At 46.6% G+C, this 26986-nt stretch overlaps 1 protein-coding gene across 1 annotated transcript in view; it reads left to right on the top strand.

Annotated features, from left to right (window-relative positions):
- LOC112240063 (fibronectin type III domain-containing protein 3B) overlaps positions 1-25796 on the top strand; it is a 154835-nt gene extending 129039 nt beyond the window's left edge. The window contains 5 exon segments of the mRNA XM_042319519.1: positions 570-841; positions 4672-4896; positions 14758-14924; positions 17177-17304; positions 25334-25796. Of these exon segments, the coding sequence (XP_042175453.1) occupies positions 570-841; positions 4672-4896; positions 14758-14924; positions 17177-17304; positions 25334-25645 (1104 nt within the window). The 3' untranslated portion in view covers positions 25646-25796.
- The last annotated feature ends 1190 nt before the right edge of the window (positions 25797-26986 follow it).

Below are 26986 nucleotides of genomic sequence, written 5' to 3'. Positions count from 1 at the left end.
GAGTCAAAGGCGGTGGGAAAGTAGGCCATGTACAAAATCTGTTTAAAAGTGTCCCATACCTCTTCCCTGGAAGGGGTAAAATCGACGAGGTGGGGGGGTGTGTTTGGTCCAGGTGCCTCCCCAAAAGGATGTTGGCGATCATTATACAAACTGCCTATTGATAAGAAGACAGCTGACCTCCAATGGAGGATAATACATTTGGATATAGCCACCAACATGCATCTGATACACCTGGATCCTAGTGTTGGGGAGGGGTGTCTGGGAATGCTGGAGGGAATGTTGGCAGTGAGACTGAGGGTTGAGTTTACCTATTACAAACTGTTTATGAGTATATGGGGTATTCAAGGGCTGTTATGTTTAGTTACTGTGGAGGAGGATTTGGTGTTGTGCTTTTAATTGATGTGTAACCATGGTTTTAGATGAGTGTTTGTGTTGTGGGCTCCCAGACCCAATAAAGATTATTTAAAACTCAAATCTCTCTCTTGGTCTCTCTGTCTCTCACTCTCTCTCACTCTCTGTCTCTCTATCTCTCTCACTCACTCTCTCTTTCTCTCTCTCTACCTCGCCAGGCGGTGAACCAAGCGGGGGCGGGGCCTTACAGTGAACAGATGACCTTCCAGACTCCAGCGACTAATCCCGACGCAGTCTCTTCTTTCTTCCTGCTTGACCAGCTCCAATCAGATCAGTCCCCCTCCACCTGCCTCTTCCTGAAGTGGGAGGAGCCTAACTGTAATGGGGCGGATATAACGTCTTACATCATCAGTCTGGACGATCAACTCATTACCGTGGATACAGGAACCAGTCACCTGATCACCGACCTTCAGCCAGACAGCCAGTACAGGTACACACACACACACACACTATTTCCAGTCCCAGCAGAATGTTCATGGTTGTAATTGAGATTGCGTCTGAGATGATGTTGGTCCACTTAGCAGCACTAATAGCAGTAATCATACCGTGTGTTTCTAGGAATTAAGTAAGGGAGTTGTGTGATTGGTTATTGTTCTCACTAAGCGTTTGTGATTCTGTGAGACAATGAGTAAAGTGTGTGTCTATGGGTGTGTGCGGCTATTCATGTTAGCAAATGTTTGTAGATCTGTGTGTGTGTGTGTGTGTGTGTGTGGCTGTTATTGTCACTGTTTTTCTTACCTAGTTGAGTTAGAATAACACTACTGACTGGGTAATACTGTCCATCTTATGTATTTGAGTGCATTTGCATGTGTATCCATCAATCACTCGATCTGATTGGTTACAGTCCATTTCCCCTGGATACTGATTCATATCAAGACTAGAGGTCGACTGATTTTCAATTTCGATTTTCAATACCGATACCGATTATTGGAGGACCAAAAAAGCCGCAATATGTGCCATGTAAGAAAGCTAACGTTTCAGTTCCTTGCTCAGAACATGAGAACATATGAAAGCTGGTGGTTCCTTTTAACAGGAGTCTTCAATATTCCCAGGTAAGAAGTTTTAGGATGTAGTTATTATAGGACTATTTCCCTCTGTACCATTTGTATTTCATTAACCTCTGACTATTGGATGTTCTTATAGGCACTTTAGTATTGCCAGTGTAACAGTATAGCTTCCATCCCTCTCCTCACTCCTTCCTGGGCTCGAACCAGCAACACAATGACAACAGCCACCACATCGAAGCAGTGTTACCCATGCAGAGCAAGGGGAACAACCACCCCAAGGCTCAGAGCGAGTGAAGTTTGAAACACTATTAGCGTGCGCTAACTAGCCAGCCATTTCACTTCTGTTACTCCAGCCTCATCTCGGGAGTTGATAGGTTTGAAGTCATAAACAGCGCAATGCTTGACGCACAACGAAGAGCTGCTGGAAAAACGCACGAAAGTGCCAACAGATACTTATATACTTGTCAGTCAGATTATATTATAAACAGTAATATCATCAACCATGTGTAGTTTTTTGTTGTTTTTTTACCCCCTTTTTCTCCCCAATTTCGTGGTATCCAATTGTTAGTAGTTACTATCTTGTCTCATCGCTACAACTCCCGTACTCTCGGGAGAGATGAAGGTTGAAAGTCTTAACACAGCGCGCATCCAACCCGGAAGCCAGCCGTACCAATGTGTCGGAGGAAACACCGTGCACCTGGCAACCTTGGTTAGCGTGCACTGTGCCCGGCCCGCGACAGGAGTCGCTGGTGCTCGATGAGACAAGGATATCCCTACCGTTTTTTACAAGATTAGTTTAATGCTAGCTAGCAATTTACCTTGGCTTACTGCATTTGCGTAACAGGCAATCTCCTTGTGGAGTGCAACGAGAGAGAGGCAGGTCGTTATTGCGTTGGACTAGTTAACTGTAAGGTTGCAAGATTGGATCCCCGAGCTGACAAGGTGAAAATCTGTCTTTCTGCCCCTGAACGAGGCAGTTAACCCACCGTTCCTAGGCCGTCATTGAAAATAAGAATGTGTTCTTAACTGACTTGCCTAGTTAGATAAATATTAAATTAAGGTGTAAAAAAAATAATAATAATTGAAATCGGCCCTAATTAATCGGCCATTCCGATTAATCTGTCGACCTCTAATCAAGACACTCCATAGGGCGATCAGTGGAAAAACTCATTCTTTTTTTTTGATAGGAAAGTGTTGGTTCATCTTAGTGTCTCAGACATAGTTTTAGTGTTTTCAATTTAACAAGGATAAAACAAAGAGGACCAGAGGAAGGATAGATTTAATTATCTGATACTCAAAACTATTCTCATCTTCACCATCTAACCCTCCCTCCCTCTCTCTCCTTCATTCTGTCCTCTTCTGTCTCTCTCTCTTTCATTCTCTCCCCTGTCCTCTTCTCTCTCGTCATCTTCCACACTTTCTGTAGCCTTTTCCTGATGACACACACACACACACACACAACCCGTGTGTGTCATCAGGAAAAGGCTACTGTAGTTAGATGTAAGTTTAGTCCATGTTAAGTGTGTGTGTCTGTGAGCTTCTCTCTATGCCCGTCTGTCTGTGGAGAATGTGCTTCTGTAGCCAACATCATGTGGGTTTGGTTGACTGGACCTGTCAACTGGCATCTGCATCTAAAATACTCTGTTATGATCAATGAGGAACTAGGAGAAGGTGTCAACCACTTAGTGTGTGTGTGTGTGTGTCATCAGGAAAAGGCTACTGTTGGTAAATGTCAGACAGTAAAATAATTAAGGTAATGAGAGAGAGAGAAGATTGTCCAGACAGAGAGAGAAAGGAAGCAAGATCGTCCAGACAGAGAGGAGGAGAGAGTGAGGGAAAGGAAGCAAGATCGTCCAGACAGAGAGAGAGGAGGAGAGAGTGAGGGAAAGGAAGCAAGATCGTCCAGACAGAGAGAGAGGAGGAGAGAGTGAGGGAAAGGAAGCAAGATCGTCCAGACAGAGAGAGAGGAGGAGAGAGTGAGGGAAAGGAAGCAAGATCGTCCAGACAGAGAGAGAGGAGGAGAGAGTGAGGGAAAGGAAGCAAGATCGTCCAGACAGAGATAGAGGAGGAGAGAGTGAGGGAAAGGAAGCAAGATCATCCAGACAGAGAGAGGGGGGGAGAGAGTGAGGGAAAGGAAGCAAGATCGTCCAGACAGAGAGAGAGGGGGAGAGGGTGAGGGAAAGGAAGCAAGATTGTCCAGAGAGAGAGAGAGGGGGAAAGAGTGAGGGAAAGGAAGTGGGATCGTCCAGAGAGAGAGGGGGAGAGAGTGAGGGAAAGGAAGTGAGATTGTCCAGAGAGAGAGAGAGAGAGAGCGAGAGAGAGGAGGGTTCCTGGAAAAGACAACAGGACAGTGGAGGGACTCTAGTAAACAACAGAAAATAGATGAGGACTTACTGTGTTGTTGTTCCATTTTACCAGACATAATATATTCCTGACGTGTCATTCAGGACTGGCCATTACTATCCATAGAGGGCCATAGAGGATAAGGAACTGTCTGAACAGGTCTGAGAACAGATCTAATACAGCGTTATAACTGTAATATACTGGATGAGATGACTCTAGATGATTGAGGTTGATGTGATTGCTATTCCTCTTTATATTCCTCTCGATTCCTAGTTATTCCATAGGGATGATGTTGAAAGGCATGACTAGGGTTGCCAAATTCCCTGGTTTTCCAGAAATCCTGTTGGAGCATTCCAGAGTTCTTGCTTATTCCCCCCTGATTCCAGGAATCCTCCAACCGGGATTTCAGGAGAACCAGGGAATTTATTGAAAGTTTGCAGATTTTTGCAAGGCGTGACTTGTTTTGGGGAACGGAAAATATCAGTCATGGTCTCTCTGTGGATGCCGGCTAGGTGAGGTTAGGGGTCAGTCATGACGCAATGGACAGAGGAAAACACCCATCATTATAGCACCTCTAATGCTGCCTCTCTTCTGCTATTAACCAACATTAGTACTCAGACACACAGACCGTACAGTTTGTACTGTAGATGTGTAGTGGTGTAATAATGTTCTATGATGGACTGATTGAGCTTCTGTTTTATGTGTGATGGAAGTGCCTTCATGTGTTTGGACCCCAGGAAGAATAGCTGCTGCAGGAAATAATGGGGATCCCTAATAAATACTAATACAAACACACACACACACACACACACACACACACACACACACACACACACCAAACTGGTTATGGACAAACTAACTTTCACACACTCAATTTATCCTAACCCCTCTCTCTCTCTTTCTCTCTCAGTGTGCAGATCCAAGCGGTGAATGTGATTGGCTGTGGCCCGTTGAGCCCACCCCTGGTGGCTAGGACACGCCCCCTCCCTCCGGCTCCTCCTCCTTTGGAATGTTCGGCTGCCGGCCCCCAGAGTCTGAAACTGAAGTGGGGGGAGAACGCTGCCCACACACACACCCGCGCCCTGCTCTCCAATGACATGTTCTACACACTACAGATGGAAGATAAGAACCACAGGTAGAGTATAGAGTACACACACACAGCTACTACCATCCAATGGTTCCAATGGCTCAATGTTATGTACGTTCTAGATAAAAGCATCTGGTAAATTACCATATTACATATCACAGTTCTACTGAAGGAAAATACTTCAAACGCATTGAGTGAGTGAGTGGTGCGTGTGTGTGCATGCGTGTGTGTGTGCGTGTGGGGAGATAGGTAGAGGAAACGACAGTAACCAGTAGATCTAGGGAGAACTCACGATGAGAACATCTAGACTACAGAAATAATTAGAACCATGAACTGGTCAACCATGCTGTCCATTAGAGAACAGACTGAAGGAAGGAGAGAAATAAATAGAGAGGTAGGGAAGTAGAGGTAGGAGGAGGGAAGGGGGAGCGAGGGAAAGTGGAGGGAGGGTGAAGGGAAGGGAGGGTGGAGGGAAGGAGGGAGGTAATAAAGGATAAGTGAGAGAATTAGAGAGACTGTCTGTCTGCCTAGCAGTGCCTTGGGTGATGGGTATGGTTGGCATCCCTAGCCACAGCCACATTACGACATGGATGACTGGTGTGGTTGGCATCCTGGCATCCCTAGCCACAGCCACATTACGACGTGGATGACTGGTGTGGTTGGCATCCTGGCATCCCTAGCCACAGCCACATTACGACATGGATGACTGGCGTGGTTGGCATCCTGGCATCCCTAGCCACAGCCACATTACGACATGGATGACTGGCGTGGTTGGCATCCTGGCATCCCTAGCACCAGCCACATTACGACATGGATGACTGGTGTGGTTGGCATCCTGGTATCCCTAGCCACAGCCACATTACGACATGGATGACTGGTGTGGTTGGCATCCCTAGCCACAGCCACATTACGACATGGATGACTGGTGTGGTTGGCATCTTGGCATCCCTAGCCACAGCCACATTACGACATGGATGACTGGTGTGGTTGGCATCCCTAGCCACAGCCACATTACGACATGGATGACTGGTGTTGTTGGCATCTTGGCATCCCTAGCCACAGCCACATTACGACATGGATGACTGGTGTGGTTGGCATCCCTAGCCACAGCCACATTACGACATGGATGACTGGTGTGGTTGGCATCCCTAGCCACATTACGACATGGATGACTGGTGTGGTTGGCATCCTGGCATCCCTAGCCACAGTCACATTACGACATGGATGACTGGTATGGTTGGCATCCTGTCATCCCTAGCCACAGCCACATTACGACATGGATGACTGGTGTGGTTGGCATCCTGGCATCCCTAGTCACAGCCACATTACGACATGGATGACTGGTGTGGTTGGCATCCCTAGCCACAGCCACATTACGACATGGATGACTGGTGTGGTTGGCATCCTGGCATCCCTAGTCACAGCCACATTACGACATGGATGACTGGTGTGGTTGGCATCCTGGCATCCCTAGCCAAAGCCACATTACGACATGGATGACTGGTGTGGTTGGCATCCTGGTATCCCTAGCCACAGCCACATTACGACATGGATGACTGGTGTGGTTGGCATCCCTAGCCACAGCCACATTACGACATGGATGACTGGTGTGGTTGGCATCTTGGCATCCCTAGCCACAGCCACATTACGACATGGATGACTGGTGTGGTTGGCATCCCTAGCCACAGCCACATTACGACATGGATGACTGGTGTGGTTGGCATCCCTAGCCACATTACGACATGGATGACTGGTGTGGTTGGCATCCTGGCATCCCTAGCCACAGTCACATTACGACATGGATGACTGGTATGGTTGGCATCCTGTCATCCCTAGCCACAGCCACATTACGACATGGATGACTGGTGTGGTTGGCATCCTGGCATCCCTAGTCACAGCCACATTACGACATGGATGACTGGTGTGGTTGGCATCCCTAGCCACAGCACATTACGACATGGATGACTGGTATGGTTGGCATCCCTAGCCACAGCCACATTACGACATGGATGACTGGTGTGGTTGGCATCTTGGCATCCCTAGCCACATTACGACATGGATGACTGGTGTGGTTGGCATCTTGGCATCCCTAGCCACAGCCACATTACGACATGGATGACTGGTGTGGTTGGCATCCCTAGCCACAGTCACATTATGACATGGATGACTGGTGTGGTTGGCATCCTGGTATCCCTAGCCACAGCCACATTATGACATGGATGACTGGTGTGGTTGGCATCCTGGCATCCCTAGCCACAGCCACATTACGACATGGATGACTGGTGTGGTTGGCATCCCTAGCCACAGTCACATTACGACATGGATGACTGGTGTGTTTGGCATCCTGGTATCCCTAGCCACAGCCACATTACGACATGGATGACTGGTGTTGTTGGCATCCTGGCATCCCTAGCCACAGCCACATTACGACATGGATGACTGGTGTGGTTGGCATCCTTGTATCCCTATCCACAGCCACATAACGACATGGATGACTGGTGTGGTTGGCATCCCTAGCCACAGCACATTACGACATGGATGACTGGTATGGTTGGCATCCCTAGCCATAGCCACATTACGACATGGATGACTGGTGTGGTTGGCATCCCTAGCCACAGCCACATTACGACATGGATGACTGGTGTGGTTGGCATCCTGGCATCCCTAGCCACAGCCACATTACGACATGGATGACTGGTGTGGTTGGCATCCTGACATCCCTAGTCACAGCCACATTACGACATGGATGACTGGTGTGGTTGGCATCCCTAGCCACAGCCACATTACGACATGGATGACTGGTGTGGTTGGCATCTTGGCATCCCTAGCCACAGCCACATTACCACATGGATGACTGGTGTGGTTGGCATCTTGGCATCCCTAGCCACAGCCACATTACGACATGGATGACTGGTGTGGTTGGCATCCCTAGCCACAGTCACATTACGACATGGATGACTGGTGTGGTTGGCATCCTGGTATCCCTAGCCACAGCCACATTATGACATGGATGACTGGTGTGGTTGGCATCCTGGTATCCCTAGCCACAGCCACATTACGACATGGATGACTGGTGTGGTTGGCATCCCTAGCCACAGCCACATTACGACATGGATGACTGGTGTGGTTGGCATCCCTAGCCACAGTCACATTACGACATGGATGACTGGTGTGGTTGGCATCCCTAGCCACAGCCACATTACGACATGGATGACTGGTGTGGTTGGCATCCCTAGCCACAGTCACATTACGACATGGATGACTGGTGTGGTTGGCATCCCTAGCCACAGCCACATTACGACATGGATGACTGGTGACAAAACGGATGGCACTGTGATAGACTGCATCCAGTTTGTTGAGTAGAGTGTTGGAGGCTATTTTATAGATGACATCACCGAAGTCGAGGATCGGTACGATGGTCAGTTTTACGAGGTTTTGTTTGGCAGCATGAGTGAAGGATGCTTTGTTTGCGAAATAGGAAGCCAATTCTAGATTTATTTTTGGTTTGGAGATGCCTAATGTGAGTCTGGAAGGAGAGCTTACAGTCTAACCAGACACCTAGGTATTTGTAGTTGTCCACGTATTCTAAGTCCGAGCCGTCCAGAGTAGTGATGCTGGACGGGCGAGCAGGTGCGGGCAGTGATCGGTTGAATAGCATGCATTTAGTTTTCCCTGCATTTAAGAGCAGTTGGAGGCCATGGAAGGAGAGTTGTATGGCATTGAAGCTCGTCTGGAGGTTAGTTAACACCTTGTCTTGTGCCCAGGAAAACCTCAGGGTTCTAGTTACAAGCTGACCTTGTCTTGTGCCCAGGAAAAACTCAGGGTTCTAGTTACAAGCTGACATTGTCTTGTGGTCAGGAAATACTCCTGTCCTTATAGAGCCATTTCCGGTCACATCATCCAAAGTCGCATGCGCAGTTCTTAATCAATACATTGGTTTGTTTACACAGAATTAAATACGATCACGTCCGACTTCAGACGCAGCTCATGCAAGTTAGCAAACACGTAGTCAGACTGTTATCGTCTACCACATCGCAGATCTTGGGGTTTTGTTGCGAGTGTGCTCGCATCACTCGAATGTGACGTTTGCTTCTATTTACCAAGCCGGAGTAGGAAAATAAATGCAGGCTAGGTCTGCATCCCAAATGGCACCCTATTCCCTGTATAGTGCACTACTTTTGACCAGGGCCCATAGGGGCCTAGCAAGTGCCCTTAAACAAGTCTGTAATGCATTTAATGGATCAGTGTGGTTCCTGACACATCTCAGACTGATGAATATTGACTCATTACTTCTGTTAAGAACATTTAATTATGAGGAGTTTAACTGCATTTAGAAGTCTATCTATCTCTCCTTCTACCTCCTCTCTATCCCCCCTACCTCCTCTCTACCCCCCCTCTCTCTATATCCCCCTACCTCCTCTCTATCCCCCTCTCTCTATATACCCTCTACCTCCTCTCTATCCCCTCTACCTCCTCTCTATCCTCCCTCTCTATATACCCTCTACCTCCTCTCTATCCCCCTCTCTCTATCCCCCTCTCTCTATATCCCCCTCTCTCTATATCCCCCTACCTCCTCTCTATCCCCCTCTCTCTATATCCCCCTACCTCCTCTCTATCCCCCTCTCTCTCCCCCTCTACCTCCCCTCTCTCTCCCCCTCTACCTCCTCTATATCCCCCTACCTCCTCTCTATCCCCCTACCTCTCTCTATCCCCCTACCTCCTCTCTATCCCCCCTCTCTCTCCCCCTCTCTCTCTATCCCCCTCTACCTCCTCTCTATCCCCCTCTCTCTCTATCCCCTCTACCTCCTCTCTATCTCACCCCCTCTCTCTCACTCCCCTCTCTCTCTCACTCCCCCTCTACCTCCTCTCTATCCCACCCTCCCTCTCTCTATCTCACCCCCTCTCTCTATCTCACCCTCCCTCTCTCTATCTCACTCCCCCTCTACCTCCTCTCTATCCCACTCTCCTCTCTCTCTAGCTCACCCTCCCTCTCTACCTCCTCTCTATCCCACCCTCCCTCTCTCTATCTCACTCCCCCTCTACCTCCTCTCTATCCCACCCTCCCTCTCTCTATCTCACTCCCCCTCTACCTCCTCTCTATCCCACCCTCCCTCTCTCTATCTCACTCCCCCTCTACCTCCTCTCTATCCCACCTCCCTCTCTCTAGCTCACCCCTCCCCCTCTACCTCCTCTCTATCCTACCCTCCCTCTCTCTAGCTCACCCTCCCTCTCTACCTCCTCTCTATCCTACCCTCCCTCTCTCTAGCTCACCCTCCCTCTCTACCTCCTCTCTATCCCACCCTCCCCCTCTCTCCTCACTCCCCCTCTACCTCCTCTCTATCCTACCCTCCCTCTCTCTATCTCACCCTCCCCTCTCTACCTCCTCTCTATCTCCCCTCCCTCTCTCTATCTCACTCCCCCTCTACCTCCTCTCTATCCCACCCTCTCTCTCTCTATCCCACCCTCCCTCTCTCTATCTCACCCTCCCTCTCTCTCTCACCCTCCCTCTCTCTATCTCCTCCCCTCTACCTCCTCTCTATCCCACCCTCCCTCTCTCTATCTCACCCTCCCTCTCTACCTCCTCTCTATCTCACCCTCTCTATCCCACCCTCCCTCTCTCTATCTCACTCCCCTCTACCTCCTCTCTATCTCACCCTCCCTCTCTCTATCTCACTCCCCCTCTACCTCCTCTCTATCTCACCCTCCCTCTCTCTATCTCATCTCCCCCCTCTACCTCCTCTCTATCTCACCCTCCCTCTCTCTCTCACTCCCCTCTACCTCCTCTCTATCCCACCCTCGCTCTCTCTATCTCACTCCCCCTCTACCTCCTCTCTCTCACCCTCCCTCTCTCTCTCACTCCCCCTCTACCTCCTCTCTATCCTACCCTCCCTCTCTCTCTCACCCTCCCTCTCTACCTCCTCTCTATATCACCCTCCCTCTCTCTATCTCACTCCCCCTCTACCTCCTCTCTATCCCACCCTCTCTCTCTATCCCACCCTCCCTCTCTCTATCTCACTCCCCCTCTACCTCCTCTCTATCTCACCCTCCCTCTCTCTCTCGCTCCCCCTCTACCTCCTCTCTATCCTACCCTCCCTCTCTCTATCTCACTCCCCCTCTACCTCCTCTTTATCCCACCCTCCCTCTCTCTATCTCACCCTCCCTCTCTACCTCCTCTCTATCCCACCCTTCCCTCTCTCTATCTCACTCCCCCTCTACCTCCTCTCTCTCTCACTCCCCCTCTACCTCCTCTCTATCCCACCCTCCCTCTCTCTATCTCTCCCCCCTCTCTATCTCTCCCCCTCTCTATCTCTCTGCATGTGTCTCTGCAGGGTAGAAAGGGCATCATCAGAGCTAAATGGATTTAACTGACAATATTGGACACCCCCTCTCCTCTACCCTCCTCACATTTTCCTAGTCCCTCTTCTCCCCTGCCGCTCCTAAACAGACAGTATTAGGGCTGAATTACCTGGAATCTCTGTAATTGACATATTGCTATGGTAACCAGATACACAGACACTATGAGAGAGAGAGAGCGAGAGAGAGAGAGAGAGAGAATATATTATTGGCAGTAAACAAAGACATATCAAATGACCAAACAGCATACATTGTTTTCATTTCTACAATGACCTTCTCAAACTCATGTGGTGTCCTGACACCTGTCTGTCTGTCCCCTCCTCTCTCTCTGTAAGATGCAGTGAAATAACTACACCCCCACCTCTGCCTCCCCCTCTCTCTTCTTATCCTCATGTTTCTACACCGGTCTCTCGCTGATTTTATTTTTGTCCATTTGAAGCTCAGAGCGTGTAGCCACCCTTCCTCCATACATACATACATACATACATACAGTGGGGCAAAACAAGTATTTAGTCAGCCACCAATTGTGCAAGTTCTCCCACTTAAAAAGACGAGAGAGGCCTGTAATTTTCATCATAGACAGACTATGACAGACAAAATGAAAAAAAAAAATACAGAAAATCACGTAGGATTTTTTATGAATTTATTTCCAAAATATGGTGGAAAATAAGTATTTGGTCACCTACAAATAAGCAAGATTTCTGGCTCTCACAGACCTGTAACTTCTTATTTAAGAGGCTCCTCTGTCCTCCACTTGTTACCTGTATTAATGGCACCTGTTTAAAGTTATCAGTATAAAAGACACCTGTCCACAACCTCAAACAGTCACACTCCAAACTCCACTATGGCCAAGACCAAAGAGCTGTCAAAGGACACCAGAAACAAAATTGTAGACCTGCACCAGGCTGGGAAGACTGAATCTGCAATAGGTAAGCAGCTTGGTTTGAAGAAATCAACTGTGGGAGCAATTATTAGGAAATGGAAGACATACAAGACCACTGATAATCTCCCTCGATCTGGGGCTCCACGCAAGATCTCACCCCGTGGGGTCAAAATTATCACAAGAACGGTGAGGAAAAATCCCAGAACCACATGGGGGGACCTAGTGAATGACCTGCAGAGAGCTGGGACCAAAGTAACAAAGCCTACCATCAGTAACACACTACGCCGCCAGGGACTCAAATCCTGCCAGGACGTGTCCCCCTGTTTAAGCCAGTACATTTCCAGGCCCGTCTGAAGTTTGCCAGAGAGCATTTGGATGATCCAGAAGAAGATTGGGAGAATGTCATATGATCAGATGAAACCAAAATATAACTTTTTGGTAAAAACTCAACTCGTCGTGTTTGGAGGACAAAGAATGCGGAGTTGCATCCAAAGAACACCATACCTACTGTGAAGCATGGGGGTGGAAACATCATGCTTTGGGGCTGTTTTTCTGCAAAGGGACCAGGACAACTGATCCTTGTAAAGGAAAGAATGAATGGGACCATGTATCGTGAGATTTTGAGTGAAAACCTCCTTCCATCAGCAAGGGCATTGAAGATGAAACGTGGCTGGGTCTTTCAGCATGACAGTGATCCCAAACACACCGCCCGGGCAACGAAGGAGTGGCTTCGTAAGAAGCATTTCAAGGTCCTGGAGTGGCCTAGCCAGTCTCCAGATCTCAACCCCATAGAAAATCTTTGGAGGGAGTTGAAAGTCCGTGTTGCCCAGCAACAGCCCCAAAACATCACTGCTCTATAGGAGATCTGCATGGAGGAAAGGGCCAAAATACCAGCAACAGTGTGTGAAAACCTTGTGAAGACTTACAGAAAACGTTTAACCTCTGTCATTGCCAACAAAGGGTATATTACAAAGTATTGAGAAACTTTTGTTTTTGACCAAATACTTATTTTCCACCATAATTTGCAAATAAATTCATTAAAAATCCTACAATGTGATTTTCTGGATTTTTTTCTCATTTTGTCTGTCATAGTTGAAGTGTACCTATGATGAAAATTACAGGCCTCTCTCATCTTTTTAAGTGGGAAAACTTGCACAATTGGTGGCTGACTAAATACTTTTTTGCCCCACTATACATACATGCATACAGAGACAGACAGATGGACAGACATGCGTTTTGATGGGGTTGTACCTGCTATGTAATGTTCTCAGAGTGAGTGTGTGTTTATTTCAGGCTAAGTGGTGTATTAATTGCTTGGCCCTGGTTGTGCCAAAATGCCTTGTCAAAACAACCCTGGGTCATAACTCATCATTTACACACACACACACACACGGTCCGCCAGCACTGATGATTATGGAAATGTCCTGAGAGTAAAATAATATTTTGTTGTGCAGAGATGGACTTGTTTACTGGGTTGACTGGTCATACTGCATTTATGCAATAAAGAGAACATAACAACAGCTGATATACCCTGAAAGAAGTGTGTGTGTGTGTGTGTGTGTGTGTGTGTGTGTGTGTGTGTGTGTGTGTGTGTGTGTGAGCATCACTCCCATACCATAAATGCTTCAGGTGAAGTTATGTCTCTGTCACTCTCAGACACTTCTATATCCTCTATCCTAGCGGAAGCTCTCCCTCCCTCCCTCCTTACCCAACTACCTCTTTCCACTGCCTTCTCTCTTTGAGAGCCTGCTCTCATCATTTTATTAGACTCCTTATTGTTCTCTCTTTGAGAGCCTGCTCTCATCATTTTATTAGACTCCTTATTGTTCTCTCTTTATGAGAGCCTGCTCTCATCATTTTATTAGACTCCTTATTGTTCTCTCTTTATGAGAGCCTGCTCTCATCATTTTATTAGACTCCTTATTGTTCTCTCTTTGAGAGCCTGCTCTCATCATTTTATTAGACTCCTTATTGTTCTCTCTTTGAGAGCCTGTTCTCATCATTTTATTAGACTCCTTATTGTTCTCTCTTTGAGAGCCTGCTCTCATCATTTTATTCGACTCCTTATTGTTCTCTCTTTGAGAGCCTGCTCTCATCATTTTATTAGACTCCTTATTGTTCTCTCTTTTATGAGAGCCTGCTCTCATCATTTTATTAGACTCCTTATTGTTCTCTCTTTGAGAGCCTGCTCTCATCATTTTATTCGACTCCTTATTGTTCTCTCTTTATGAGAGCCTGCTCTCATCATTTTATTAGACTCCTTATTGTTCTCTCTTTGAGAGCCTGCTCTCATCATTTTATTAGACTCCTTATTGTTCTCTCTTTGAGAGCCTGCTCTCATCATTTTATTAGACTCCTTATTGTTCTCTCTTTATGAGAGCCTGCTCTCATCATTTTATTAGACTCCTTATTGTTCTCTCTTTATGAGAGCCTGCTCTCATCATTTTATTAGACTCCTTATTGTTCTCTCTTTGAGAGCCTGCTCTCATCATTTTATTAGACACCTTATTGTTCTCTCTTTGAGAGCCTGCTCTCATCATTTTATTAGATTCCTTATTGTTTTCTCTCTCCCTTTCTCTTTCTCTCTTTCACTCTATTCCTCTCTCGTTCTCTCTCTTCTTCCCTCGTTCTCTCTCTCTCTCCTTACCTCTCAACCTTGTCTTTCTGTCCAGGTTTGTGTGTATCTACAGAGGTCCCAGTCATACTTACAAGGTTCAGCGCCTGACAGAGTCCACCAGCTACCGGTTCAGGATCCAGGCATGTAGTGACGCAGGGGAGGGACCCTTCTCAGACACGCATACCTTCTCTACCACCAAGACTGTACCCTCCGCACTCAAAGGTAAGGGTTCGTCTGACGGTGCGTGGGTTTCCGTCACAGGAGGCTGCTGACGGGAGGACGGCTGGAATGGAGTGAGTGGACTGATACAGTTGAAGCCGGAAGTTTACATACACTTAGGTTGGAGTCATTAAAACTAGTTTTTCAACCACTCCACAAATGTCTTTTTAACAAACTGTAGTTCTGGCAAGTCGGTTAGGACATCTACTTTGTGCCAGTCATTTCTCCAACACTTGTTTACAGACAGATTATTTCACTTGTAATTCACTGTATCTGTCACACTTGTTGAAATGAGTGGACCAAGGCGCAGCGTAGAGTTCCACATTATCTTTAATAGTGAAACTTACAACAAAGAATAACAAACGTGCAGTCGGAGCGCAACATCGGCACAAACCAAAACAATATCCCACAACCCAGGTGGGAACAATAGAGAACTTAAATATGATCCCCAATTAGAGACAACAATAATCAGCTGCCTCTAATTGGGAACCATACCAAGCACACCAACATAGAAATAGAAAAAACTAGAACACCCCCCTAGTCACACCCTGACCTACAATACCATAGAGAACCAAGGGCTCTCTATGATCAGGGTGTGACAGTATCACAATTCCAGTGGGTCAGAAGTTTACTAACACTAAGTTGACTGTGCCTTTAAACAGCTTGGAAAATTCCAGAAAATTATGTCATGGCTTTAGAAGCTTCTGATAGGCTAATTGACATAATTTGAGTCCATTGGAGGTGTACCTGTGGATGTATTTCAAGGCTTACCTTCAAACTATGTGCCTCTTTGCTTGACATCATGGGAAAATCAAAAGAAATCAGCCAAGATCTCAGAAAATAATTGTAGACCTCCACATGTCTGGTTCATCTTTGGGAGCAATTTCCAAACGCCTGACGGTACCACGTTCACCTGTAGAAACAATAGAATGCAAGTATAAACACCATGGGACCCGTCATACCGCTCAGGAAGGAGACGCGTTCGGTCTCTTAGAGATGAACGTACTTTGGTGCGAAAAGTGCAAATCAATCCCAGAACAACAGCAAAGGACCGTGTGAAGATGCTGGAGGAAACAGGTACAAAAGTATTTATATCCACAGTAAAACAAGTCCTCTATCGACATAACCTGAAAGGCCGCTCAGCAAGGAAGAAGCCACTAACCTGAAAGGCCGCTCAGCAAGGAAGAAGCCACTGCCCCAAAACCGCCATAAAAAAGCCAGACTACGGTATGCAACTGCACATGGGGACAAAGATTGTACTTTTTGGAGAAATGTCCTCTGGTCTGATGAAACAAAAATATAATTGTTTGGCCATAATGATCATCGTTATGTTTGGAGGAAAAAGGAGGAGGCTTGCAAACCGAAGAACACCATCCTAACCGTGAAGCACGTGGGTGGCAGCATCATGTTGTGGAGGGGCTTTACTGCAGGAGGGACTGGTGCACTTCACAAAATAGATGGCATCATGAGGGAGGAAAACTATGTGGATATATTGAAGCAACATCTCAAGACATCAGTCAGGAAGTTAAAGCTTGGTCGCAAATGACCTCAATCCCATAGAATAATTGTGGGCAGAACTGAAAAAGTGTGTGCGAGCAAGGAGGCCTACAAACCTGACTCAGTTACACCAGCTCTGTCAGGAGGAATGGGCCATAATTCACCCAAATTATTGTGGGAAGCTTGTGGAAGGCTACCTGAAACATTTGACCCAAGATAAACAATTTGAAGGCAATGCTACCAAATACTAATTGAGTGTATGTAAACTTCTGACTCACTGGGAATGTGATGAAAGAAATAAAAGCTGAAATAAATCATTCTCTCTACTATTATTCTGACATTTCACATTCTTAAAATAAAGTGGTGATCCTAACTGACCTAAGACGATTATTTTTACTAGGATTAAATGTCAGGAGTTGTGAAAAACAGATTTTAAATGTATTTAGCTAAGTTGTATGTAAACTTCCTACTTCAACTGTATATCAACCATATGGAAACCATGTGTTGGACGTTATTACTGCATTGTCGGAACTAGAAGCACAAGCATTTCGCTACACTCGCATTAACATCTGCTAACCATGTGTATGTGACAAATAAAATTTGATTTGATTTGATGTGTTGGACGTGTTTGATACCATTCCATTTATTCCGTTGCAACCACTACCATGAGTCATCCTCCCAAATCAAGGTGCCATCAGCCGCCTGTGGTTTCCGTGTGTTTGACATTGTTTGTGACAATGTGTCCTGTCTGCCTACAGCTCCCAGAGTGCACCAGCTGGAAGGGAATGTGTGTGAGGTCACCTGGGAGGCCATTCCACCAATGAGAGGCGACCGTGTCAATTACGTCCTTCAGGTGCTGGTTGGACGAGAGTCAGAGTACAAACAGGTAACACACACACACGCTCAGTTCATGTGAGGATAGCTGTATTTACTATGATCACTCTCATCTCCCAGCTCACCTTATGAAGGATGTTTGGACTTTTAATTGAATCTGTCTGTAAGGGGAGGAGAAATAGATTTTCACTGCCGTTAAAATGTATTTAGTACAGCCTGTACACTCTCGCGCGCGACACACACAGCTGATTCATCAGGGTGGCAGGTAGCCTAGCTGGTTTGAATCCCCGAACTGGCAAGTTGGAAATCTGAGAGAATCTGCCGTTTTACCCTTGAGCAAGGCAGTTAACCCCCAACAACAAGTGCTCCCTGGGCGCCGATGACCTGGATGATGATTATGGACTCTGATTCAGAGAGGTGGGGGGGGGCTGGGTTAAATGACCTGGATGGTGATTATGGTCTCTGATTCAGAGAGGTGGGGGCTGGGTTAAATGACCTGGATGGTGATTATGGTCTCTGATTCAGAGAGGTGCGGGGGCTGGGTTAAATGACCTGGATGGTGATTATGGTCTCTGATTCAGAGAGGTGGGGGGCTGGGTTAAATGACCTGGATGGTGATTATGGTCTCTGATTCAGAGAGGTGCGGGGGCTGGGTTAAATGACCTGGATGGTGATTATGGTCTCTGATTCAGAGTGGTGGGGGGCTGGGTTAAATGACCTGGATGGTGATTATGGTCTCTGATTCAGAGAGGTGTGGGGGCTGGGTTAAATGACCTGGATGGTGATTATGGTCTCTGATTCAGAGAGGTGCGGGGGCTGGGTTAAATGACCTGGATGGTGATTATGGTCTCTGATTCAGAGAGGTGCGGGGGCTGGGTTAAAGTACCTGGATGGTGATTATGGTCTCTGATTCAGAGAGGTGGGGGGGCTGGGTTAAATGACCTGGATGGTGATTATGGTGTCTGATTCAAAGAGGAGCGGGGGGCTGGGTTAAATGACCTGGATGGTGATTATGGTCTCTGATTCAGAGAGGTGGGGGGGGCTGGGTTAAATGACCTGGATGGTGATTATGGTCTCTGATTCAGAGAGGTGCGGGGGGCTGGGTTAAATGACCTGGATGGTGATTATGGTCTCTGATTCAGAGAGGTGCGGGGGCTGGGTTAAATGCAGAAGATACATATGGGTTGAATGCATTCAGTTGTGCAACTGACTAGTTATCCTGTCTTCCATGTTCTCTTTCATGTACTGTGGTGACAGCAGAGTGAAGGCAGTGCGTTAATGACTATTACAGCCCGGACCACTGACATTTAACAGTGTCTGCTGCCAATGGACCTTTATGGAAACTCAATATGGTTGTCAATATACACACACACACACACACACACACACACACAATCACACTTGGACTTTTGGCAGTCGAACAGCACATTCAAGAAAACACACACGCAGACACACTGGTACTTATCTCCAGTGAGGTTTTGTTCTTATTAATTAAGCGAGCAGTTGGAGGCAGGAGACTTGTGTGAGTGTGTGTCCTAAGTGGTTCTTGAGGTGGTTAAATCCCTTCTGTACAGAGGCAGCGTTGATAATGTTAACCAGATAACAGCCTCTATAGCCTCTTTCATGCACTGATTGGATTTCACTAATGTAGAATAGCAGCAGGGGGACTGTTAAGAGTCAATACTAACAAACACACACACACACAAACACACACGTTCTGAACCTGTTTGGTCTGAATCAATTGTTGTTGTTGATGAGGTAGTTTCTAAATCAACGTTCTTTCTTTCGCTCTCTCTTTCTCTCTTTTTCGCTCTCTCTCTTTCGCTCTCTTTCTCTCTCTCTCTCTTTCGCTCTCTCTCTTTCTCTCTTTCGCTCTCTCTCTTTCTCTCTCTCTCTCTTTCGCTCTCTCTCTCTCTCTCTCTCTCTTTCTCTCTTTCTCTCTTTCTCTCTTCCTCTCTTTCTCTCTTGTTCTCTTTCTCTCTTTCTCTATCTCTCTCTCTCTCTTTCTCTCTCTCTCTCTCTTTCTCTCTCTCTCTCTCTCTCTGCATGCTGGGAGTGATTGGTGCATGCTGGGAATTGTTTGAGTGAAGGAGTGCGTGTGTTGTGGAGAGTTAGATATTCACAACTTTCTTTCGGTTTGCTATTTCTTGGTGGCATTTTTTTTGTTGATGCATGATTAACGTTATTATTTTTGTTGTGGTAGAATTAAGTATTTTGTTTTCGTATCGAAATTACCCTGATTTTGGCGGGGATGGCAGCCCGAATGGGGATGCCGTCCCTGTCACTTCGGCATGGCTTTAGGTGTGTTACTGAAGCTGCTGTCACGGTGGAGGAGTTTCTGGTCGCCGTAGGAGAGAAGGTAGGCTATGAGAATATTGCGTATGCATCCCGGATGAATAAAGCTGTGGTGGTATTTCTTAAAGAAGAGTGTCTAGTTGATCGGATGGTTGAGCATGGTGTACTTCTTAAAGGAATGTTTATTCAAGTTACGCCGCTTTTTCTCCGTCAACAAGGGTAACTATTTCAAATGTACCACCGTTTATTCCTAATGAGCTATTGGAGCGCGAGTTATTGCGCTTTGGGAAGTTCGCCAGTTCAATTAAGGTTGTCCCGTTGGGTTGCAAACACCCGGCGTTGAAACAGGTAATGTCATTTCGGCGACAGGTGTTTATGTTTTTGGACTCACCGGAGCAGACTTTAGAGTTATTGTTTAAAATCAAGTATGACAATAGATTGTATATGGCTTATGCTAGTACGGGTAGTCAACGGTGTTTTGAGTGTGGGGATGTTGGTCATAAGCGACATGCTTGCCCGAAAAGGGAGAAGGCAGAGGGAGGGGCACAGGTGGTCATCGTAACGCCTGGGCCCACTGATGTAGGGAGAGGTGGACCGACAGCGGTAGAGCAGCCACAAGCACCTGTTGCTGAGGAACAAGTTATCCGTGTTGAGGGCACGGGGTTGCAACTTGTATTAGAAGGAAATGTTATGCTACAGAAAAGTATTGTTGTAGAAGGTAAGGATGTATCTGAAGAGCCAGTTCCTCAGACTGGTGAGCAGGTGCCCAGTATGAGTGCTGGGGTAAAGGAGGGGGTTCATGTGGAGCTAGGCTCCCAGGGAGTGGAGGAGATGCCCACTACGAGTGCTGGGGTTCATGTAGAGCTAGGCTCCCAGGTAGTGGAGGAGTTGCCCACTACGAGTAATGAGGTACAGGAGGGTTTGCATGTGGAGCTAAGCTCCCAGGTAGTGGAGGAGATGCCCACTACGAGTAATGAAGTACAGGAGGGTTTTCATGTGGAGCTAAGCTCCCAGGTAGTGGAGGAGATGCCCACTACGAGTAATGAAGTACAGGAGGGTTTTCATGTGGAGCTAAGCTCCCAGGTAGTGGAGGAGATGCCCACTACGAGTGCTGGGGTTCATGTGGAGCTAGGCTCTCAGTTAGTGGAGAAGATGCCCACTATGAGTAGTGATGTTCAGGTGGGGCTAGTCTCCCAGATAGTGGAGGAGATGCCTGGTACGAGTGATGAGGTGCAAGTGGAGAGTGTTGAAAGGGATGTGGTAGAGGGGAGTCAGTTGTCTGTGTTCTCAGCTGAGGAGGATCAAGAGAAGGATATGGATATCTCTTTAGATATGACAGCTGCTGGTGCGGACTCAGTTTATGATCTAGAGGAGGTAAATGAGTTTCTGGATCAGACTTTTGGGAAATCTGTCAAATTGGCAGATTATTTTGATGTTGATAAGTTTGTGAGGTCAGCTGTGATGTTACAGAAGACGGTGGGGTTAGACCAGCTGAGTGAGAAGAAGCGGTTTCGCTTGAGGAAATTTATTACTGCTGTTGCAGCAGCAAAAGGTGGTGGGAAACGTGTTCAGGTTAAGAGAAGAAAAAAAAAATAATGACGATGATCATGCTTCATAGGGTGTCTTTTTTCTCGTTGGTTTCTCTGTGGTTTCTTCTGCTTTTCTTTTCTCTTTTCTACATGGAGGTACTAAGGGTAGGTTCTCTCAATATGAATGGGGAAGGGACAGGAATAAGAGGGCTTGGGTATTAGAAGTAATAAAACAGAAAAGGCTTAATGTAGTTTTCCTACAGGAGACACATAGCGATGAGGAAAATGAGGTTGACTGGGGTATGTGGTGGGAGGGGCAGCATGTACTCAGTCATGGTACTAATTTCAGTGCTGGGGTGGCAATATTGTTTTCCTCAGGCTTAGGAGTGACTGTGGTATCTACAACAGAGATTGTCAAGGGTCAGGTTTTATTGGTCAAGGTGGATGTTATGGGGTTTTTGTTTGTTTTTTTGAATGTTTATGCTCCTAATGAGGGTACAGAGCGTATTGCTGTATTTGATCAACTAAAGGAAATGTTAAGACAGTGTGACCAAGAGGGGTGTATGGTTTTAGGGGTGACTGGAACTGTACAGTGGATTTTACTGTTGATCGCACCGCTGAAGAACCTCACCTGCGGTCAGCCACTTGCCTGTCTGGCCTATTAACTGAGTTTGAGCTTTCTGATGTGTGGAGAGTAAGGAATGCCAAAGTTAGGCAGTACACATGGCTAAAAATTAATGAAGGTCGTGTCAGTGCAGCACGGTTAGACAGGTTGTATGTATCTGAGCAATACTGTAGTAGGGTTGGAAAGTGTGCCATTACTCCTGTGGGTTTCTCTGATCATCATATGGTTACTGTTGATATTCACTTGTCCTGTCCACGAAGGTCATCACCTTACTGGTATTTTAATGTTAAATTGTTACATGATGTCATGTTTTGTGACAGGTTTTTGTTGTTTTGGGAAAAATGGAGGGGTATAAAAGGGAATTTTGAGTCCTTGAGACAATGGTGGGAGGTTGGGAAGGCCCAAATACGAGTTTTTTGTCAACAGTATACTGCTCTGTCTCAAACTGAATTTAAAGAGACTATCAAGGCCCTTGAACAGGACATCAAATCTATTGAATTGAAGCTGCTCACTCAGAATGACCCTGGACTAGTCATGAACTTACAGGACAAGAGACATGAACTGAGGTCGTTTCTGCATGAAAGAGTGAAGGGTGCCTTGATTAGGTCTCGTTTCGCTTCCCTCAAGGATATGGATGCTCCTAGTGCTTTTTTTTTTAACCTAGGAAAGTCGACATTTCAACGTAAACAGATGGTCTGCCTTCGTCTCCCTGATGGGAAGGTGACCACGAATGATATTGAAATGCGTCAACATGCCGTGGATTTCTACTCGTCCCTTTATAAGGCGGAGGATTGTGACTCTATGTGTACTGAACAGTTGTTACATGGTCTTCCTAAATTGGGACCTGAGCAGAGAGTCGCATTGACGCTGACATTACACTGCAGGAGCTGTCCACAGCAGTTATGCAGCTCTCAACAGGCCGAGCCCCTGGCATCGATGGGTTACCATCTGAGTTTTATAAGCACTTTTGGGGGTCTATTGGGGAGGACTTTTATGAAGTGATGTGTGAATCTTTTCATGAGGGTTCTCTTCCTGTATCCTGTCAACGTGCAGTGCTTTCACTGTTGCCAAAAAAGGGGGATTTGGCTCTCATAAAAAAATTGGAGACCTGTTGCTTTGCTGTGCGCAGAATATAAAATTGTTTCTAAATGTCTCTCAAACAGGTTGAAAGAGTATCTGGGGTTGTTGATCCACAAGGACCAGTCCTACTGTGTACCTGATCGCTCTATTGTTGACAACTTGTTTCTGATAAGAGATGTTTTAGACATTTGTAAACTGTCTGATGTAAATGTGGGTTTACTTTCGTTGGATCAGGAGAAGGCTTTTGATCGTGTGGACCACCAGTACTTGTTTAAAATAATGAAAGCCTTTGGGTTTGGGGATGTTTTTCTGTCTTGGGTGAATTTACTGTATGCTGGAGCCTCGTGTATGGTGAAGGTGGGTGGTGGTTTAAGTTGCCCCATCCCTGTCGAAAGGGGCATCAGGCAGGGATGCCCAATTTCAGGGCAGTTATATAGTCTGGCGATTGAACCAATGCTTTGTTTTTTAAGAGCGAAGCTTACTGGTTTCTTTGTGCCAGGTGTAACGAAGGGTCCCACGATAGCACTGTCTGCGTATGCAGATGACGTGATAGTTTTTATTACAGGGGTGAGGATGTTAAGGTTCTCAAACGCTTTAAAGGTGTATGAGGGGGCCTCCTCAGCTAAAGTCAATTGGGGAAAGAGTGAAGCGCTGTGGGCAGGTCAGCTTCAGATGGGGTCTACTCCATGGTTACCAGGGGGCTTCAGTGGGGCAGAGATGGAATGAAGACTTTGGGGGTTTTTCTAGGCTCCGATGTCTTTCAAAAAAAGAACTGGGAGGGTGTAGTGGAGAAAATGTGTGCCAGACTGTCAAGGTGGAAATGGGTGTTGCCCCAGCTGTCTTATAGGGGACGGGTCCTGGTAGCTAATAATCTTGCTGCTTCTACCCTGTGGCACAGACTAATGATTTTACAGCCACCAAAGGGTCTGATACAAGAGCTTCAGAGGACCCTTGTCAATTTCTTCTGGTCTGGGCAACACTGGATTAAAGCAGCAGCCCTGTACCTGCCACTGCACGAGGGTGGGCAAGGCCTGGTGGACATTTCCTCTAGGATCACGGCATTCAGGCTCCAAGCAGCCCAGAGATTGTTGTACAGAGACTGTTCTAGCTGGGTCGAAACAGCCTACATATTGATGAGGAGAGCGGGCTGTTTGGGCTTCGACAAGCATCTTTTCCTCTTAAAGCTGGAAGGGGTGATTTGACTGGCCTGACTCCATTTTATGAGTCTGTTATGCAGGCTTGGAGAGTATTTGTCAAGTCCCGTAAGGCCTGCACGCCACCAGGGATGTGGCTTTTTGAAGAGCCTCTTTTTCACAACACTGCCATCCAGTCCCGTGTTCTGGGTTCAGCTAGCCTACGTTCATGCCTGTTAGGCGTGGGGTGTACCAAGCTGGGTCATCTGATGCAGAGCAGGAGCAGATTGGAGGAGCTGGGAGAAAGAGCGGGGATCCGATCATCTCGTCTACTGAGGAAGGTCGTCGATGAGGTCTGCGATTCCTTGCCAGTGCTTCATCTGCAGTATGTGACTGACACTTCCAATTCTGATCGGTGGAAGGAGGGTCTGGATTATGTGTTCCCTGCACTGATTGTTAGTGCTGCGATGGGGGCATTTGAAGAGGACGTGGGGACGCTGCTTTCCTTCGATACCCCGGAGCTGGGGAGTTCAAGGAGGTGGGAAAGAAGGCCATGTACAGAATATGTGTAAAGGTGTCCCATGCCTCTTCCCTGGAAGGGGTAAAATCGACGAGGTGGGCGGATGTGCTTGGTCCAGGTGCCTCTCCAAAAGGCTGTTGGCGATCATTATATAAACTGCCTATTGATAAGAGGACAGCTGACCTCCAATGGAGGATAATACATGGAGCTATAGCCACCAATATGCATCTGGTACACCTGGATCCTACTGTTGGGGAGGGGTGTCCATTCTGTGCTGGGTCTGAATCTCTGGCACATCTGTTTTTATTGTGTCCCAGGTTGGTTGGGATGATTGAACTGATCACTGATTGGTTCTCAACGTTGGGAGAGGTTTTCTCTTCCCAACTGTATATATTTGGGCCAAAGTACAGGTTCAGTCAAAAGGGTGTAGTTGTGTTGCTTAATTTTGTGTTAGGGGCAGCAAAATTAGCGATATGGAAGACCCGAAAGAACAGCATTCAGGGACAGGGGTCTGTGGATGTGGTGGGAATGCTGGAGGGAATGTTGGCAGCGAGACTAAGGATTGAGTTTGCCTATTACAAACTTGTCAACAATATCGATCTGTTTTTGAGTATATGGGGTATACAGAGGCTGTTGTGTATAGTTACTGTGGAGGAGGAATTGGAGATGTGTTTTTAATTGATGTGTAACTGTGGTTTTGTATGAGTATTTATTGTGTGGTGGGCCCCCAGACCCAATAAAGAGTATTTAAAACTCAAACTCTCTCTTTCTCTCTCTCTCTCTTTCTCTCTCTTTCTCTCTCTCTCGCTCTTTCTCGCTCGCTCGCTTTCTCTCTTTCTCTCTCTCTCTCTTTCTCTCTCTTTCTCTCTCTTTCTCTCTCTTTCTCTCTCCCTATCCAGGTGTTTAAGGGAGAAGAGAGTGCCTTCCAAATCACCGGGCTCCAAGGCAACACCGACTACCGTTTCCGTGTGTGCGCCTGCCGCCGTTGCCAGGATACCAACCATGAACTCTGTGGCCCTCTTAGTCCCTCCTCCCTGTTCACCTTGCGTCGCCAGGAGCAACCGTGCCTGGGGGAGACCAGCGCCGTGGAGACGGTGAAAGGGGCGGGGATAATATCCAGTGATGAGCGCTTTGCGGCGGTCGTGGTGTGTGTGTTCGCCGGTGTCTCCATCCTCATGGCCTGTCTGCTACAATACTTCTTCATGAAGTGAGGGAATGAATCGGCAACAGGATAGAAAAGAGAAAAGAAAGCGATAGCGAAAGAAAACGAGCATCTACTAAAGAAAGGAAAGAAAACAAACACTTAAGAATCAAGTGCAGGATAGAAAGAGAAAAAAACCGAGAGAGGAAACAGACTTCAAACGAAACAGACCTGAGCTGTACTTCAGTTATTCTACCTTGCCGTTGTCCACACATCTCTTTCCTCTTCTCTCTCCTCTCTCTCTTTCCCTCTCTCGCTCGCTCTCTCTGTTTCTCTTGTCATTGTTAGTTTGGTCTCTCTATCTTATGTAATTTGGAGGGAAGCTGTTCGTGGCCAGAACAAACAAACTGATAACCAAGCATTAGCCAGCCAGGAGCCCAGTAAGCTCCTCAATGACCCGCATGACATTATTTTGTATCTTTTTAAACCTAATAGACAAAGTGTATTTTTCTTTATATTTCTTTACAGTCAATTCCTTACTTTACTGTGTCTGTGTCCTATTTGCGCTGTTCGCTGCAGTCTTTCGTAGTTTTTTTCCGTTACGCCATTTTGATATGTAGTTCTAAAGCTTTAGCCATGTATCCATCAATATCTGGTACCTTGTCTATTATAGGCCAAATCATGCAATCTTTACGCACAGATGCACACACAGACACAGACACACAGAAACATACACACACAGGCACACATGCACAGCGAGACAAACACACACACATGCACAGAGAGACAGAAACACTCACTCAGATGCCTTCTCTTCTGTCTTCTTTATTCAGCTACCAAAGCGATGCCATTGTTAAAAAATGCTGCTATCCTGTTTCGTTATATCTAAGAAAGAATGGATTTAGTTACCTAATATATACAATCTATATCAAATATATCTATGATAGATCTACCTATCTATATCTGTAGGGGCGATGCTATGATGTAATATAAGAATTGTAGAGGTCTGGATGACAGAGAGAAAGAGGAGGGATCCAGGTAGGTATTGCCTTTTAACCACAGATCTAGGACCAGCTTTCTCTCCCCTGAAGCTAACCTAACCATTATGAGTGGGAAATGCAAATCTGACTTTAGATCAGTTTAGGGCTGGCCACCTGGCCATATCTAGCCAATCAGTAACACCAGTTGATCAATTTAGTTTGAGGTTGATAAAAACATGATGACACTTTGACCTGTGAGAACTGGACCTGACACCCCTGGTCTAGGGATAACCTGGTATATTCCACTGGGAGTGGTTTAGTGAATTATAATATGTATTCTAGGTGCTCACCTGCAGATCTGAGGTCAGTTTAGTAGCCAGTCCCCGCTGTCGAATGTAGAGGTTACTGAAGTAACCTTTTATCCGCCCCCA

The sequence above is a fragment of the Oncorhynchus tshawytscha genome, unplaced genomic scaffold (genome assembly GCF_018296145.1).
Source record: "Oncorhynchus tshawytscha isolate Ot180627B unplaced genomic scaffold, Otsh_v2.0 Un_scaffold_1528_pilon_pilon, whole genome shotgun sequence".
Lineage (NCBI taxonomy): Eukaryota > Metazoa > Chordata > Actinopteri > Salmoniformes > Salmonidae > Oncorhynchus > Oncorhynchus tshawytscha.
The sequence above is the reverse complement of the archived record's forward strand: the minus strand, read 5'-3'. Positions and strand labels throughout refer to the sequence as shown.